A 16,756-nucleotide genomic window follows, 5' to 3' on the forward strand; every position below is an offset into this window, starting at 1 on the left:
CTGTGCATATTCGCTTTATCCACGTTTTCCAATTTCAGGGCCCCCTTATTTCCTTGCTCAGCTTTCTTTAGTTGCTGATCCAAGCTTATCTGTCCCAGCACCATCCAGTGGAAATAAAATGTGGGCTTCAAATGTAATTTGAAGTTATATGTGGCCACATTAAAGTAAAAAAACAAACAGGTTTTATTTCAAAGTTAAAAATTTTCTCATTATGTCCAAAATACTGCAATATTTGAATTTATAGATCACATATTGAAATGATGTGAATTATATATCACATATTGAAATGAAAATATATATCATTTCAGTGTGTGAATAACATAAAAATGTTAAGATACTTGGTATTCTTTTTGGTAGGAAGACTTTGAAGCCCAGCGTGCATTTTCCATGTTTTAACAGCACATCTCAGTTTGAAGTCACTACAGCAAGCCCTCAGCAGCTGTTCATGGCTGGGGTTTGTGAGTCAGGGTTTTGAGGTGGCTGTGAGGGCACTCGTACCCCTTCTTTGTATTCTAAAGCAAGACAAGACTATAGAATTAGTGAAAAACAGAAGGAAGTACGCAGGATCCTACCATTTTGGCCCAATTATCATCATTGTTTTTTGTGCATGGTCTTCTCTTGTTATGTAAAGTTATAAGCTTATTCAGTTTTTTACACATTTGCAAATTATAGTGCACTATAACTTGTATATACTTACTAACTTGTATGCTTTTCATTTGGTTTAGAATCTTAATCTTGGTGATTACAGTTTTTACTCTAAATATTTCATTTTTTGTTGTAATTTACGTGTTTCTCTATTAGACATTTAAGTTATTTCCAAATTATTATAATTCCAGAGGAACTAGAGAGACATATTTGTTAAACTTTATTGTTTATATTAAATTTTAAATGTTTTTACAAAAATTTTATTTTTACAAGAGTTTACATCTTTGTAAAAATATTTTGTTCCTTCTTTTGGAGGACCACATTTCTGAAGCACTTCTAGGAAGTGGAATGTTGGGATAAGCATCAATATTTTTGTGGCCAACAAGGGCTTCCTATTTTCATACTCACTCTATATTAGCAGTATATGCATTTCTGTAGTCTTAAAACTGTGTTTTAAAGACTGTTGTCTTATTTTTAAAAAATTATTATAAAGGGGTGTCTCATTACTGTTTCACATTTCTGTGCTTTCCTGAGGGGCTGAACACAGTCTCACTTTCTGTTATGTATCTTTTTTATGAATTTAATCTATATGAAAAAGTTTTCTGTTTGAAGCATGACACTTTTTAATGAATTTTTAATATAGTTACAATAACTCATTGATATTTAGTCCCCCTCGCCCCCTTTTATTAAACTTGGGTTTTTCTATGAAAACTAATAGTTTGCTTCTTTTTACTTTGGTTGTTATTTGAACTGTTGCACAGAGGTCCGAGAAATGACATTTATGTGTTTCTTTTTTTTTTTTCCCCAGATATTCTCTAAGCGGTGGAGGAAGTTCATCCCACTGAAATTTCTTTGGCATTTGGGATTCTGTTTTTCCTTTTTTCTTCTTTATCCTTCTCCTTTTAAAAAGTCAACGAGAGCCCTTTGCTGACTCCACAGGAGAGGCGCACACTCAAGGGGCTGCTCCCTGGGGCTGTGCGCCTGCCCTCCCAGGGACATACACCTTCCTCACTGTGCAGCCGCGGGACCAAGTCTCTCATGTGGGTGGGAGGGTCGGGTCGGCTCTTTAAGCGATCGTTTTATTTTATTATCTTATTTTAAATTTTTACTTTAGTGCACATAGTGAAGGAAAGTTTCTTTAAAAACAAAAAACCCTGAAATGTATATTTGGGATTATGATAAGGCAACTGAAAAAATGAAACCTCAGGTATCCTGCTTTAAGTTGATAACTCCCCTGGGAGATGGAGACGTGCTCTGGTGGATGGGTGTACAGATTTGTATATAGTGTCATTTTTACGAAACCCTTTTGGCGTGCATAAGGAATCACTGTGTACAAATTGGCCAAGTGCTTCTGTAGATAATGTCAGTGGAGTAAATATTTGACAGGCCATAACTTGAGTCTATTGCCTTGCTTTTATTACATGTAAATTTTGAATTATGTGACCGGTGATTTGGATTTTATTTTGTATTTGCAGGGTTTGCCATTAATAATAATTAATGCCCCTCTTATGGAAAACTCCTATTTGTACCTCACCAAATACAAATTTTTCTTTCTTTTTTTCCCCCCCTATAGCCTTTTTGGTACACTTAGATGTTGATTTCCTTTTTCATCAATGGTACTATTTCTTAATGTTTTAAATTGGAACATATCTTGCCTCACAAAGCTTTAAATTATTAAGTTTCTCCCAAAATGAAGCACTCTAGTTTAACATTTGTTTCAAATTGTGCCACTTCCAGGCTGGCGCCAGATGTACCGTCCTTTTCATAATATTTTCTGTTGAACCTTGTAGTGAAATTTGCATATCATCTTTCCCACCTAAAAAAATGTCTGAATGCTTACACAAATAAATTTTGTAACACACTTATTTTGCATATTCTCCTTGAAACGGGACTCTCAAGAGGACAGTGCACCTGCAGAGACGTGCTGTGTGTGGGAGTGTGTGGTTGTGTGATGGGACAGTTCTTGAAGGCTAAAGGAAAAAGTGCCCTGCATTCAAAATACTGAATGTCCAAGTCAGTTCCCTATGCAACGTAAAAAAAAATTTTTTTTGGTCCTTGAAAAGATGTGGTTGAACATTGCTGATTTGTAAGATTGCTGTATCAAGGGACCTTGAGCAAAGGCTCTTTAGTTCCTTATTTAAAGGAACGTGTCCGTTTTATTGTCAGCCAGTGGGGCTTTATTTTTCTTGCCTTGCTGCAGAACCTTGTTTGCCAAGGGTGGAAACAAGCCCTAGGATTTGGGGATGGGGAAGAGAGCTTTAGTAGCAATTCTTGACTGCCTGATTTAAGTACATGTGGCAGCTTTTTATATTTGTGGATGTTAACTATTGTCACCTCTTGTTGGGGTTCTAGTGTTGGGGGGCATGAAGGATTTTTAGAAACAAGGAAGGTACTAGGTAGACTTTGGAAGGTAAGACAAGATACCTGCTGGCTTAGCGACCTGTAAACAACAGGGAAAGGACAGTGGCTTGAACCAGAGGAATCTGGCTGGGTCGCGATTGCTTAGATGAGTTCACGAAGTCTAGTTTTTAAACTCTAAAATTGAATCCTGATTTTTAAATTAGAAGTTTGGGTACAACAGCTAGTTTCTATAAGGAATACATTTTTATTAGGGTTAATAGGATTTAATTGCTAATTCTTTTTTTATATGGTATTTTGCAGCATGAATGTTAAATTTGAGAATATTTCATTTTATTTATACAGAATCTTCTGTTTGAAAGAAATATTTGTTTTCTTCTATGAGGCATAAACCAAAGATTAGTTTTGTCCATTGCAGGAGGCTCAAAGAAACAAATCATTGTTCCCCAAAGTGCGCTGCTTGTCTGATTTTAAGAGTCACTTCAGATAGCAGCTTTTAAGAGTTGGAGTTCTTCATATTTATAGCTGGACAATGATGTCATGAGCCTTGACTCTGAAGTCAGTCCTAAGTACAAGTTACCATGACTATGCTCTTAGGTATGGTTCTACAGTAGAATGTACATACATATTGGTGTGGTTAGTAGATACCCCACTATCACCAGATTATTATAATGCGCAATTCCATCTCCTGTAAAAGACAGCAAGTTGTTATTTTTGCATCTTCTGTACATTAAGCTCCCTGGGGAAGATGATATTTGACTGGATTTTAAAAGAGGACCACCTCCCTTTACAGTCTCTCTGGCTTGTTTCTGTTTTCTGTAGACACAAAATCAGCTGAAATGTTTTTAAGGGACCCTTGTTTAGCCAAGGAAGCTAGCGTATTTGTGTATCCTTCATTAGAAGAGAGACCAGGTACCAGAGCTAAAAAGAATCTGCTTTAGACTATATAAACACTCTTGTTGCTAATTAGCCAGTTCTTTGAGTTCAGTATTTGAGATGGGTTTAACTAACACTTGGAAGCATCTCAGTGCCAAACCCAAACTGTTAATGGTTTATTTGCCTAGAGACCACAGACTGCATTAATGCAGCTTGGTGTAGAAAAATTGTTTTAGACGAGTGGCAGAACACACGCTGCCTTTTGGAATTGGTGGCTGGGGTCAGGCTCTATTTGACCTAGTTGTTTGTGCCCTCTTAAATTTGTCCTGTTTCCCCAGTGGGTTGCATTAAATGTAGTGGGCCTCCAGTGTGGTTTGTGCTGCCTTGGCAGCCTAACAGAACTGTTCTAAATGTAATGAAGTGCCACATCCCCGCAGAATCCAACAATTTTGTAACCCATTCTCAAGTTGGTCTTGTGAAGTGTCTAGTTCAGTCCTTTATGTAGCATTTTGTACCTTTCTTTTGGTAAAGCATATGGTCAGTTTATAAGCATTTTTATATTTCCTTCCTTTAAAAAAATGGCTTCTGTATTTCTACTACAAAATATGGCAATAAATATGGCGAGTGCTGTGGGTGTGTTCTCAAGCACAGGTACTATATGATTGATGCAAGGGTCAATAAAGTTCACAGAAAACGATTTTTGTGGTTTTTGTCTTTGTGCGCGAAGGTATGTCTGACTCGCCATCTGATCCTGGCGGTTTGGGAGTGCTCTATTCCCCTGATGATTGGGAGTTAGTTTCCTTCTGCATTTGTAAGGGCTTAGGCAATGTGTATACTCCCTCCCACCCCATACCTAATTTACTAAGAACGGTCAAGACTTAAAGCACACAATTTTCACCCATAGTTGAAGCATCTTTGTAAGGAAACTGAAAACTATAAAGGAGGCAGTTTCATATGAGTGGTGAGTAAAACTGCAGATGGACAGTTTTCTTCCCATACCTAACATTTTTAGAAGGGTGCTGGTGCTGGGCTGGGGTCTAGCCAACACGTAAAATGCAGGTGGGAGATGATGGTTGCTAAGCACGGGTCTGAAGCACAAGTGTCAAGCAAATGGTCTGAATTCATTCAGAAATACTGAGGCAGGACCAGCTTGTTACAAAGTTTGTTAGAATTTAGTGACAGGTGATTTCCAGAGAGTTTTCCTGACACCATGTGGCCACCTCAAATGCTCAGTGACGTATGGTCACATGTACCTGGAGTTTCACGTTCCCAGGTAGCCTGTCCTGCCTTGGGGGACAGGGTGCATGTGGGTTTCTTCAACTCTGCTGCTGCTTCCAGGGCACGTGGTGAGAAGAGAATCCTAACCCCTACCTGTCTCTCTCTCTGTCACTCTTACCATTGTGGTATTTTTTTTTTTTTTTAGCGATTTTTTTTTAAAGATTTATTTCTCAAAGATTTATTTCTCTCCCCTTCCCTCCTCCTGCCCCAGTTGTCTGTTCTGTGTCTATTTGCTGTGTGTTCTTGTCCGCTTCTGTTGTCAGCGGCACTGTGGTATTTGTCTTTGAAAGCCACTAATTCTCGGTCTCCTGCTAGAAATGTTTTATCACCCCAATGCCATGTTGGAGGAACGTGACCAAGTTTTCCTTAAACATGTTATCTGCCTTGGCGAGTGGGTGAGCCTCTGTTCTCTTCCCCTTTTACATCCACCCCAAAAGGAAGCACCAGCACCTTTCCTGCCCAGCAGAGAGGCAGTGCTGTGAGCCCCTCCCCTCCACCGCAACACACACACACTGATGGAAATACAGACAGACAAGGTCGGTTGTTTTGCCTTGAGCCTTCAAAATGCTGAATTGTGGCGTGAGGTATTTTTATTCCCTTTTGTTAGTACTTAAAACCATCTGGTACATGTCGTAAGGCATATGACTTAACAAGTCTCGAGCTCCTCGTCCACTCAGAAATCAGTTTCCGTGTATACCGGTCAGCTCACAAAGTTGTGTTTCTTAATTAGGTAGGCTTTCCCGGTTGTGGTGTAGGGCGCTGGAAGAGAGCTAGGTTGAATTGGCTGCTGCTGCCTCTGGATTGTTTGAGTTGCATCAGAAAGGACCTTAGGAATAATAAGGGAATAGCAGCCACCCCGATTACCAAGAACAGGCAAAAGCTTTTCGACTAGTGGGCCCAAGCAGTTGTGGGCATGTTCCCTGTGTAGTCCAATGGTCAAGGATGGGCAACGTCGTACTGTCCATGGCCCATGTCTGGGGGAGGGGCTAGGGGAAAGTATAAAAAGAAAAAAATGGTTTTTGAAGACAGGCACAATATATACTACTATAGAATGCGCAGTTTCAAACCACAGTTGCTGGAGGATATAGCTAGGGTAATGGGTGCCTGGGGAACTACGTACCATAGTTTATAGTATTTCTGTATCCACACAAACTCACAAAAACTCTCTGTAATGTAACAGCACAAATGGCCCTGATTAATGGCATACAGGTTTTTCATGCTTGTGAAACAAACAGCAAAACATCACAGCTTAACATCTTCCCATTGTATACACCACTCACAGTACAGCGATAGCCCAGATATTGCACTGGATTTCTGCTTCTCTTTGAAAAGAAAACAACCCACTATTTTTAGTAAATAGTAATCACTTAGACAATTTGGTCAACTTGCGCCAAGAAATAGATCTGATAAGAAATGTCTTTTTGGAGTGTGAAACCCCAAAGTGGAATGCTGTGTGCTGCAAATTGCTTATTAATCAAAGAAGCAAGTCCTACTAATTTTCTATTCTTATAAAAGTAGAAAGATTGAAAAAAACTGAAATCTGAAAATTATCTCATTTGCTTAAGACTGAGTTGTGTATTGCAAACACTGGAAATGCATATCCCATTTTAAAAATGCAACAGCCTATAGATGAAAATAATAAAAGCCTCTTTTTTAAGAAAAAGAAGAGCACTTGCCCTGTCTTTTGGTTGAACGGATGTGTCTGCACTGCTTTTAAGGTGCAGTTGTGGAGGAAAAGTTGTCATTTGGCACTATATTAATGACTTTTAATACTGGCACAAGCTAAAAACAGCCCACCAAGAGAATGACAGACAAAACGCCACACTGGATCGGTGGTGGGAGTGCTGTTCCCTTCAGATGAGAAAGAAACAGCTGAAATACAAGGTTAAAAATTGTTCTGCGGAGACAGATGAGAATTGCTGTAAAACTGTGTTTTTGTTTTTTTGGGCAGGTGTTAATTTTACTAGGCTTCATTTAAGACAGAAGAAAGTAAATGTCCTCCAGAAAAGCAACCACTGACCACCAATGAGACAGCCAACAAGTGTTGGACAGCCATCAGTACACATGAGACTCTTTGTGACTTAAAATGTGGGTACGTGAGGCCGAGCTGGTGGCACTTCGGATCACCTCCATCCACCTAAAAACAGAAGAAAGTAAAATAAGTGCCTTCGGCCACTTCCTGTTTACCTGTGTCTGATTTTTCTTGTTTGTTGTAACAGCTTCATAAAGTTGGTACATTATCGTTACTTATGAAACACAGCACGATGTAACACTTGCTGGTTTGTAATCTGTCCTTTTAGCAGTAAGAGTTCCTAATTGAGCTCTCAGAACTCAAGCAAATGAAGCTAAGGGTTCCTCCATTCTGAGTATTTGCTGGTCTGTTTGGGGTATCTGGGTGGTTGATTTTACTCCCACCCCTCACCCCACTTCCAGTGACATTCGACAAAGTCTGGAGGCATTTTTGGTTGTTGCAGCTGGTGGTGGAAGTGCTACTGGCATCCAGTAGGTAGAGGCCAGCCCTGCTGGAGATTGCACAGTACACGGGACAGCCGCCTCCTCCCTCAACAAAGTACTCTCTGGCCTCAAATGCCGATAGTGCTCAGGTTGAGCAAACCTGGGGTACAGCAAGCTTCATGCCTTTCTGGAGCTTATGGTATGACAAAAGAGGACTGTTCACATTTAGAAATTTCTGAAGAGGTCATTTTGGGATCTTACCACAATAAGGCTAAAGGATAAACTTGGTTAAACCCAGCCCGCGAGTTCTAAGTATTTTAGTCAAGGGTCAAGAGGGTTAATACTCCCGGGGCTTACTTCTCAAGTAATGTAGCTTAGGAACTGGCTTTTTGGGGTGGTGGTGAAGGGGTACCATGGGAGTTTTAAACCCTGGGAGACTACTTTGCTCATCTACGGTGTTAACTTTATCAGGGATCATACACAGTTCATAGTCCATTCATTTAGAAATCCTTGGGGAGTTCGGTTTCGTGCACACTGAGAGAGTTACCGTGCCCTCAGATAGCGTGGCTGCCTACTTGGTCACTGCCCTGTCTGGTCTGTGGCCTCAAGGATCCCTCCTAGGTGGCTCGGCAGTGACAAGTGCGATTCTGTCGTCTGCTGTGGATTGCACCTCCCTGAGGCCTGGGATTTCTACTTCAAGTGTGAATTTCAGAAACAACCTCAAGCCAAAGTGTCCAACGTGATGGGCTGGCCCTTTGCACTTGGCTTTTCTTTCATGATTACTGGTAGTCTCAATGTTCACTTAAATAACCTGAAGAAGTAATAGGAATTTCACCCCCCCCCTCTGGTTTTTTGACCTGAAAGTTAACCTTTTGGCCATAGCCCAATCAGGAATCTGATTATTGAATAACTGATGAAGCTACAGTCTGAAAAATCGAAGGTTTTTGTTTTGTTTTTGCTATTAAAATGCTTTCTTTGGGCCAGGGCAGGTAACTGAGGCCAGTAAAGGCCAGCATAGAACTTTTAACTCCCTCCTGAGCACATTCTGAGGCTTTGCTTCATGGTATAACATAAATTAGAGATTTAAAAACTTAATATATGTGGCATCAACTAATGTTGTGTGGGTTAAGTACTGATGTTATTACTCAGGAACATGAGTATTTGCTTCTATGAGGGAGGAGTGTACTTTAATGTTAGAGGGACCCCAGATCTCAAGCCCACAGGGAGAGGGAGTAGCTGCTGCTGGGAAAAGCCTTTTCAACTCGGAGAAATCCAGTTTGGAGAAATCCTGTTACTCTTCAGGTACTCTGTGCCTAGGAAAGGCGGACATCTACCTTTCAAATGTGTATTCACTTTCAGCCCTGAAGTAGTACACGTGGGACTTGAAATGCAACTTGAACACGTAGTCTTTGTGAATGTTCTCGGATTCCGAGGGAATGGTGAGTGAATATCCTAGCAGAGGCAGGCTGGCGAGGGGATGATTGTCCTGGAAAGGGTAAACAGAAGGCGGCTCTGCGGAGGCTGCCGCTGAGTGTGGCTGCCGGCCCCTCAGCTAGAAACTCTGGGAGCTCGGGAGGCGGCACGTGCAGGCGCGGGGCCTAGAGTACACACCAGAGGACACTGGCTCTGCCAGTCCACTGCGGTCCCCAGGGAGTCCCGGCCAGATGTGGGCCGCCTGGTAAGTCCTCGCCGCCTGGCCCTTCCCAGCCAGCAGACAGGTGGCTCTTGGCAAGGCTGAAGGGGCCTTCAGCAAATGGAACATGCCGACCTCCCCTCGAGCTGTGGGTCTCCCCACCAGGCACCCCACGGCTTCTCTTGCCTGACTGGGCGGGCCAGCAGCACTGGCTCAAGGGCAAGAGGCTGCCCGGCCTGGGAGAAGGAGGGGGGCCTGCACGTGGGTGCCCCGCTTCACTCGTGCCCCCTCCCGGGTGTGCGGCCACATGCCCGGGCCAAGGCACTTACTTGGTGTGATTTGTAGAAGAACAGACAGAAGTTGGTGAACACCACCCACAGCTTCTGCCATCCGTTGCTGTTTTTGAACTTCCTCAGCAGGTTCCCAGATAACTGATTCTGAAATACAAGTAGCCCAGTAAGAAGCACCGACGGGTGCACGCAGGTGAAACACGGGGCAGTTAGGAGTAACCTGGAAGGACAAGTGGATCTTCAAGGTCCCATCGGTTCTTGCGGTACGGTTACTTAGGTGGTCTGCCTGCGCTAGAACCACAAGCTGTGTCCGTGACCAGGTTTGAGTTACAGGTTTCCTGTGATTGAGGCAGATCTGCTCCCTTGTAAGTAGAGAAGCCCTTGGTAGATTGTATGAGCCTGGTTTGATTAGTTCTTGTCACCCCTGGACTACTCTGATCTTGGGTCTGTGAGTCAAGCTTAGGCAGCTCTCGACTGCCACCTAGTGATCAAAGACAGGTTCTCACCCGGGCCCTGTAGCAGGGGCGAAGGCAGCACCTCGCTCTCCCTTTGCACGGACTGGCTCTATTCAGAACGCTTTCCTGGCCCTGCACAGAAGCGACCCCTCCCCGGGAGGAAACACAAGCTGAATCTGGCATGACAGGCCCCCTCGATGTTCTCAGGAGTGAGAGGCCAGTCGGAAGGCATGCAGGCATGGATGGCAAGCCTGTGGCCCAGTTGGCCCCTTTGTCAAAGTTAAGTTACCTGACTCAGAGGGATGTATTTATTCTATCCCTTTGGTGCTTTTTCAAGAGCTTACATATAATCCAGTAGGCATTGTTGGATACCCATTTAGGTAAGGCCTCTATTCCAGATACTGAGGCGAAAGGAGTCTTTTTCCCCCCTAAGTGTCTCTGCCATTGAGTTGTTCACAGTCTGAGGGACACAGCAATTAATAGTAAATCACCCTGTTAATGAAGGAAGTATGGGTAAAGGGCTGGTAGAAGCAGCTCCTCTCTGTGATGGGAGGGCCTAGGTAGGGGCCTTGTTGACTCAAGGGGGACATTCCAAACGGAGTGGGGAGAGGGTGTCCCAAGCAAGCAGTCTCAGGGACACAGCTATAAGCATACCCTGTCAGCCTCACCCCCTGGCAGAAAAGAACAAGAAACGGAGTGCTCTGAATTCAAGAGGGTATTCAGCCAGATTAAACACTTTTGCAACACTACACATGATTAGACAGAAGTCATTAAGTGGAGGCAAGGACATTATAATCAGCGTTTTTAACTCTTTCAAATGGAATACAAAATATATTTCTGATATGCAACTAACTGAAACAAAAGCCAGCCCCACACTGTGTATATATGCTTTATTGATTAACTAGATTCCAGGCCAGCATTTTTTCATGGCAGGTTCATTAGAGCTCTTTATTGACTTCTGCCAGCCCCCTTAAATCCTTTCTGGAACAAATGAAGTCTAAATGCTGTGAATAAATACTTCCGGACTCGCCATCCAGACAGATCAGACACTTGTAAATAATCACATTCACTAGTCCTTCCGTGCTCCCTAGTGTCCACAGCTCTCAATTCTACAGAACTCTCCTGCCATGACTTCCCACGTCACACGGACCCACTGCTCTCGAGAAGCTGAACCCTTTGTCCATGTGGATGACTTAGTTTCCACTTGGTGCTGTTACAGCTGATCTCTACATCTCTGACCCAATGCCCCCCTTCCTTGTGGCCCTTACTGGTAACCTGTGCTCTCAATCTCCCTCACTGTAGGCTCTCTGCTCCTCCCTCTTGCTGATTCTCCCTCTCATCATGAAGAATCCTCCTGATGTTCCTTTCATCCTCCTGGTCCTCATTGGCATTCAAAGCCCCTTTGTGGCCTCCACTCCAACTGCTGAATAACTTCCTACTTTATCTGTAGTGTTCCACTTTCTCTCAACTTAAATTTTAAAAGGCAATTTCTTTCATTTCACCTTAAGAACGTGCACATCCACTCCTTGCAGGTGAAGCTCCACTCTGGCTATCCCAACATCAGACATCTACATCTGCGGTGAGCCCCTAGTTCCCACTGCCTTGTCAACAAAGCTGTCAAGGCCAGCTTATCTCCACACTGTTCCCAACATCCCTATTATTCATTTTACTTGCCCTAGTTGTGAGTGATAGAACTGGGAAGAGAGAAAAATTGTACATAGTGCTCTGAGAAAGGAGCACATTGAGTCAAGAGGAAAGGGCTTCTTCCTGTCTGTAACAAAGGGGGGAACGAAGGCCCTGGGAGAATGAGTCCTGTTTTCCTGTTTGCTAGTCATGGGGCATGTTAGCACCTGGCATCAGAAGGCACCACACTCAAGCAGTGCGCCTGATGAGTAACGGAAAGGAAGGGCCATTTGCAGAGCAACAGATAAGCCAATTCCATGAGTATTTACCTGATCAAGATGGTGGAATGGGACATTTCCTGGCTTTGTGCCCCCACAGAAGTCTTGAACAGCAAACAGAACTGGCAGAAATATTTTTCTCAAAGCTCCAGAAAACAAAGGATTGCAGTAACAGAGTGAATGCTGAATCAACTTTCATGGTAGGATCTCTTGCTGCTGTTGGCCCCTCACCCATTCCCTTACAAGAGTGGCATGCAGCTAGCTTGTGCTTCCAAGGTATAGGTCCCTGGTCTTGGTTCCAGAGTTTGTAGAGTAACTTTTGTGTACACACTAGGATGCATCTGTCTCTAGGATTGAATCAGGACATGCATTACAGGTAGGACATTCCAGAATTTGCCCTGCACCTAGTGGCGGGCTGATGGCTCCTCACACACACAGTCTTGTAAGAGAACAGTTGAAATTACGGCTGTATGGGGCAAAGGAGTGCTGACTATGGAAGATACATTATAGAACTCAGTCTGTGAGAAAGCACAGTTTCCTAGGAGAATGAAGGTATTCAAAGTGTAAATGGGAAGCCCTAGGACAAGACACGTGCACAGAAGAGATTGCGGAATCCCTGCACTCTTGCCTTGGGCAGTTCTCTAAAATTACTGTATGGCAAATGCTCAGAAGGAGAGCACTTGCACAGGCCAGACTGCAAAGAAAGTAAGGTGTTCTTTTCCTTTTTTTCCTTTTTGTTGTCTCTGGCATTCAAAGAAATCACTGTCATAACAATAGCTGGATACCAGCTTAAGGAACAGACATGTCGGCATTTTTATTCATTGAAATGTCCAGGGTTCAACAAAACATACAAAGAAGCAGGAAGTGTTGGTGCATGCAGAGGAGGTTAAAATATTAGAAACCATCCATGAGGAGGAGACCTGGACATGCCAGACAAAGATTTTTAAAAATATATGCTCAAAGACCTAAAGGACATTAGGAAAATGGTAAATAAACACAAAGAGAATATCAATAAACAGACAGAAAGTATGAAAGGAACCAAATAGGACTGAAGATGCACAGATATTAAAACTTTCCTAGGGGGATTTTTATAGCAGATTGGCACCGGCAGAAGACAGACTCAGAGAACTCAAAGACAAACAACTGAAATTATTTAGTCTGAGGGAGAGAAATAAAAAAGAATAAAGAGAAGTTTCTAGAGCCTAAGAGGCCTGGGAACTCTATTAAGCATACTAATCTATGCATTGTGGGAGTTCCAGAAGGAATAGAAAGAGGCAGAGAGAACATTCAAGGAAATAATGGCTAAAAACCTCTCAAATTTAATAAAAGACATGAATAAACACATCCAAGAAGCTCACTAAACTCTAAATAGCATAAACTCATATAGACACACTGAGATATATTATAATCAAACTGTTGGATGGCATATTAAAAGTGCTGACAGAAAAAAATTGCCACAAGAATTCTATATCCAACAAACCTGTCTTTCAAAAATGAAGGCGAGATTAAGAAATTCCCAGATAAGCTAAAGGAATTCATCACTACCAAATCAGCCCTACAAGAAATGCTAAAAATTGAATCCTGCAGGTTGAAAGGAAAGAGCACTAGACAGTAGACAGAAATAAAGATCTCCAATAAAGATGATGACATGGGCAAGTAAATATCAGTATATGGTATTTTTTATTTGTAACTCCACATTTTACTTCCTACAGGATCTAAAATGCAAATGCATAAAAAGATAATGATAAATCAATGGTTTGGACTTGATATATAAATTGTAATTTGTGACAAGAACTACTAAAAGGTGGGACGTTTAGAAATATAGTTTGTGTATGCTATTGAAGTTAAAATGGTATGAAACCAGGGAAGCAGATTTGGCTCAATGGAGAGAGTGTCCGCCTACCACATGTGAAGTCCAGGGTTCAAACCCAGGGCCTTCTGACCCATGTGGTAAGCTGGCTCATGAACACTGCTGATGCCCGCAAGGAGTGCCGTGCCATGCAGGGATGTCCCCTGCGTAGGGGAGCCCCACACACAAGGAGTGTGCCCTTTAAGGAGAGTCACCCAGCGCGAAAAAAGTGCAGCCTGCCCAGAAGTCGTGCTGCACACATGGAGAGCTGACGCAGCAAGATGACACAACAACAACAAAAAGGAGACACAGTTTCCTGATGCTGCTGACAAGAATACAAGTGGACACAGAAGAACACATAGTGAACAGACACAGAAAGCAGACAGCTTGGGGGTGGGGGCAGGGAAAGGGGAAAGGAATAAACAAAAAATAAATCTTAAAAAAAAAAGGTATGAAACCAAAAAAGATTGTTATACAGAGTTGGGGTGTTAAATTTTGGCCCCATGGTAACCATAAAGAAAATATTAGAAAAACAGGCACAGAAGGGATTACAAAGGGCTCCCTACAAAAGATCAACTAATAGAAACATAGGCAATGATGGAAGAATTGAGGAACAAAAAGGAATAAAACTTACAAAAACCAAAGAGTAAAATGACAGAAGAAAGTCCTGCATTATCAGGTTTTTACTTTAAATATAAATGGATCAAACTCTATAGTCAAAACGGCAGAGATTAGCAGATGGATTAAAAAGTATGACATAGGAGCTGATGTGGCTCAGTTATTGAGTATTGGCTTCCCCAGATTCAATCCCTGGCCCCAGGACCTAAAAAAAAAAAAAAAAAAAAAAAAAAAAAAAAGGCATGACCTAACTATATGCTGTTTACGAAAGGCTGGCCATTAATTCAGAGGCACAAATAGTGTAAAAGTGAAAGCATGGGAAAAACTATTTCATGAAATTAATAAAAGAGAGCAGCTGAACTAATATCAAACAAAACGGACTTTAAGTCAAAAACTAAGACGAAGGGCACTCTATTGATAAAAGAGGTTAATTCATCAAGATATAATGATTAAAAGATGTATGCACCAAAATATTAGACAAGCATTGACAGAAGATCAATAAGGAAATAGAGGCCTGAACAGTACTACAAACTAGCTAGACCCAGTAGACATATATAGAATACTTCATCAAAGAGCAGCAGAGTATGAATTCTTCTCAAGTGCACATGGATCATTTTGAAGATAAGTCCCAATACATTTTAAAAGATTGAAATCATAAAAGAATCTTTTCTGACCACAATGAAATTAGGCTAAAAATCAATAATGGAGAGAAATGGAAAATTCACACACTCTTATACAACCAGTAGGTCAAAGAAGAAATCATAAGGGAAATTAAGAAGTATTTTGAGATGAATGTAAATGGGAACACAACATACCAAAACTTATGGGATGCAGCAATGATAAAAGGAAAATGCATAGCTCTAAATGCTTGCATTAAAAAGACACACCTCAAATCAGCAACCTAATCTAGAGGAACTAGAAAAGGGGCACAAACCCAACACAAAGTGAGCAGAAAGAAGGAAATGAAAAGGCTTAGTGAAACAAAATAGATAATAGAAAAAGAATTGGGAGAATCAGTGAAACCAAAAGTTGGTTCTTTGAATAGTTCAACAAAATTGATAAACCTTAAGCTAGACTGACGAAGAAAAAAGAGAGGAGGCAATAAAAATCAGAAATGAAGAGTGGGGGGCATTACTAAATTGTACACCAATAAAATAGACAACCTAGATGAAATGGACAAATTCTTAGAAACACATAAATTATTTAAACAGACTTAAGAAGAAATAAAAGATCTGAACAAATAGCAAATTAAGAGACTGAATCAGTAATCAAAACCTCCTAACAAAGAGAAGTCCAAGACCAGATGGTTTTAACTGGTAAATTTTAACAAACATTCAGAGAAGAAATAACAACCCTTTTCAAAGTTTTCCAGAAAGTTGAAGAGGAAGGAAGTCTTCCTAATTAATTCTATGAGACCATTATCATCCTAATACCAATGCCTGACAGTGCTCTCACAAGAGAAAACTAAAGACTAATATCCCCTATGAATGAATATAAATGCAAAAATCCTCAACAAAATACTAGCAAACCAAATATAACACATTAAAAGAATGATACACCATGATCAAGGATTTATCCTAGGTATGCAAGTGTGCTCCAAAAATAAAACCACATGATGATCTCTATAGAATAGGCATTTGTCAAAATGCAGCTTTTTTTTTTTATAAAAACACTCATAAAAATAGAAACAAGGGAATTTCTTCAACATGATAAAGAACATAAATGAAAAACCCACAGTTTACATTATACAAGGGTGAAAGACTGAAGGTGTTCCCCCTAAGATCAGGAACAAGACAAGGATACCTGCTATCACCATTACTATTAAATATTGTACTGGAAGTGCTAGCCAGGGCAATTAGGCAAGAAAAAGAAATAAAAGGCATCCAAATTGGAAAGAAGCAAAACTATCCTTATTCATAGATGACATGATGCTATATAAAGAAAAATCCAAAGAACCTACAGGAAAACTACTAGCGCTAATAAATGAATTCAGCAAAGTGGCATAGGATATAAGATCAGTACACAAAAATCAGTGGTGTTTTTATACACCAGGAATGAGCAAGGCAAAAAGTGACTGGCCCTGGAGCATGGAAAACAATTCCACTGAGGAGAATAAAATACCTAGAAATAAACTGGATTAACCAAAGTAAACAACTAGTATGCAGAAATCAACAAATCACTACTGAAAGAAATTAAAGAAGACCTAAACAAATGGAGACAGTTCTGTGCTAAGGGATTGAAAGTGTCAGTACTACCCAATGCAATCTAAAGATTTAATACTATCCCAATTCTAATTCTGACAGCTATGTTCGCAGTAATGGAAAAGCTAATCTTTAATTTCATATGGCAGAGTGACCCCCAAAAACCAAAAACCTCTTGAAAAAGAACAAATGTGGAAG

The 16,756-nt window shown here is 41.2% G+C and overlaps 2 protein-coding genes across 8 annotated transcripts in view; one reads left to right on the top strand and one right to left on the bottom strand.

Annotated features, from left to right (window-relative positions):
• STK24 (serine/threonine kinase 24) overlaps positions 1–4,576 on the top strand; it is a 147,634-nt gene extending 143,058 nt beyond the window's left edge. For both annotated transcript variants that reach the window (XM_058276488.2, XM_058276489.2), the window contains exon 11: positions 1,454–4,576. In XM_058276488.2, coding sequence (XP_058132471.1) covers positions 1,454–1,490 — 37 coding nt within the window. In that variant the 3' untranslated portion in view covers positions 1,491–4,576. The remainder of the gene's footprint in view (positions 1–1,453) is intronic.
• Positions 4,577–5,698: 1,122 nt separating this feature from the next.
• FARP1 (FERM, ARH/RhoGEF and pleckstrin domain protein 1) overlaps positions 5,699–16,756 on the bottom strand; it is a 320,081-nt gene continuing 309,023 nt past the window's right edge. For all 6 annotated transcript variants that reach the window (XM_058276487.2, XM_071208233.1, XM_004447777.4 and 3 more), the window contains 3 exons: positions 9,574–9,681; positions 8,946–9,097; positions 5,699–7,294 (listed from right to left, as the gene is read on the bottom strand). In XM_058276487.2, coding sequence (XP_058132470.1) covers positions 7,213–7,294; positions 8,946–9,097; positions 9,574–9,681 — 342 coding nt within the window. In that variant the 3' untranslated portion in view covers positions 5,699–7,212. The remainder of the gene's footprint in view (positions 7,295–8,945; positions 9,098–9,573; positions 9,682–16,756) is intronic.

This window comes from Dasypus novemcinctus, chromosome 15 (assembly GCF_030445035.2).
Source record: "Dasypus novemcinctus isolate mDasNov1 chromosome 15, mDasNov1.1.hap2, whole genome shotgun sequence".
Lineage (NCBI taxonomy): Eukaryota > Metazoa > Chordata > Mammalia > Cingulata > Dasypodidae > Dasypus > Dasypus novemcinctus.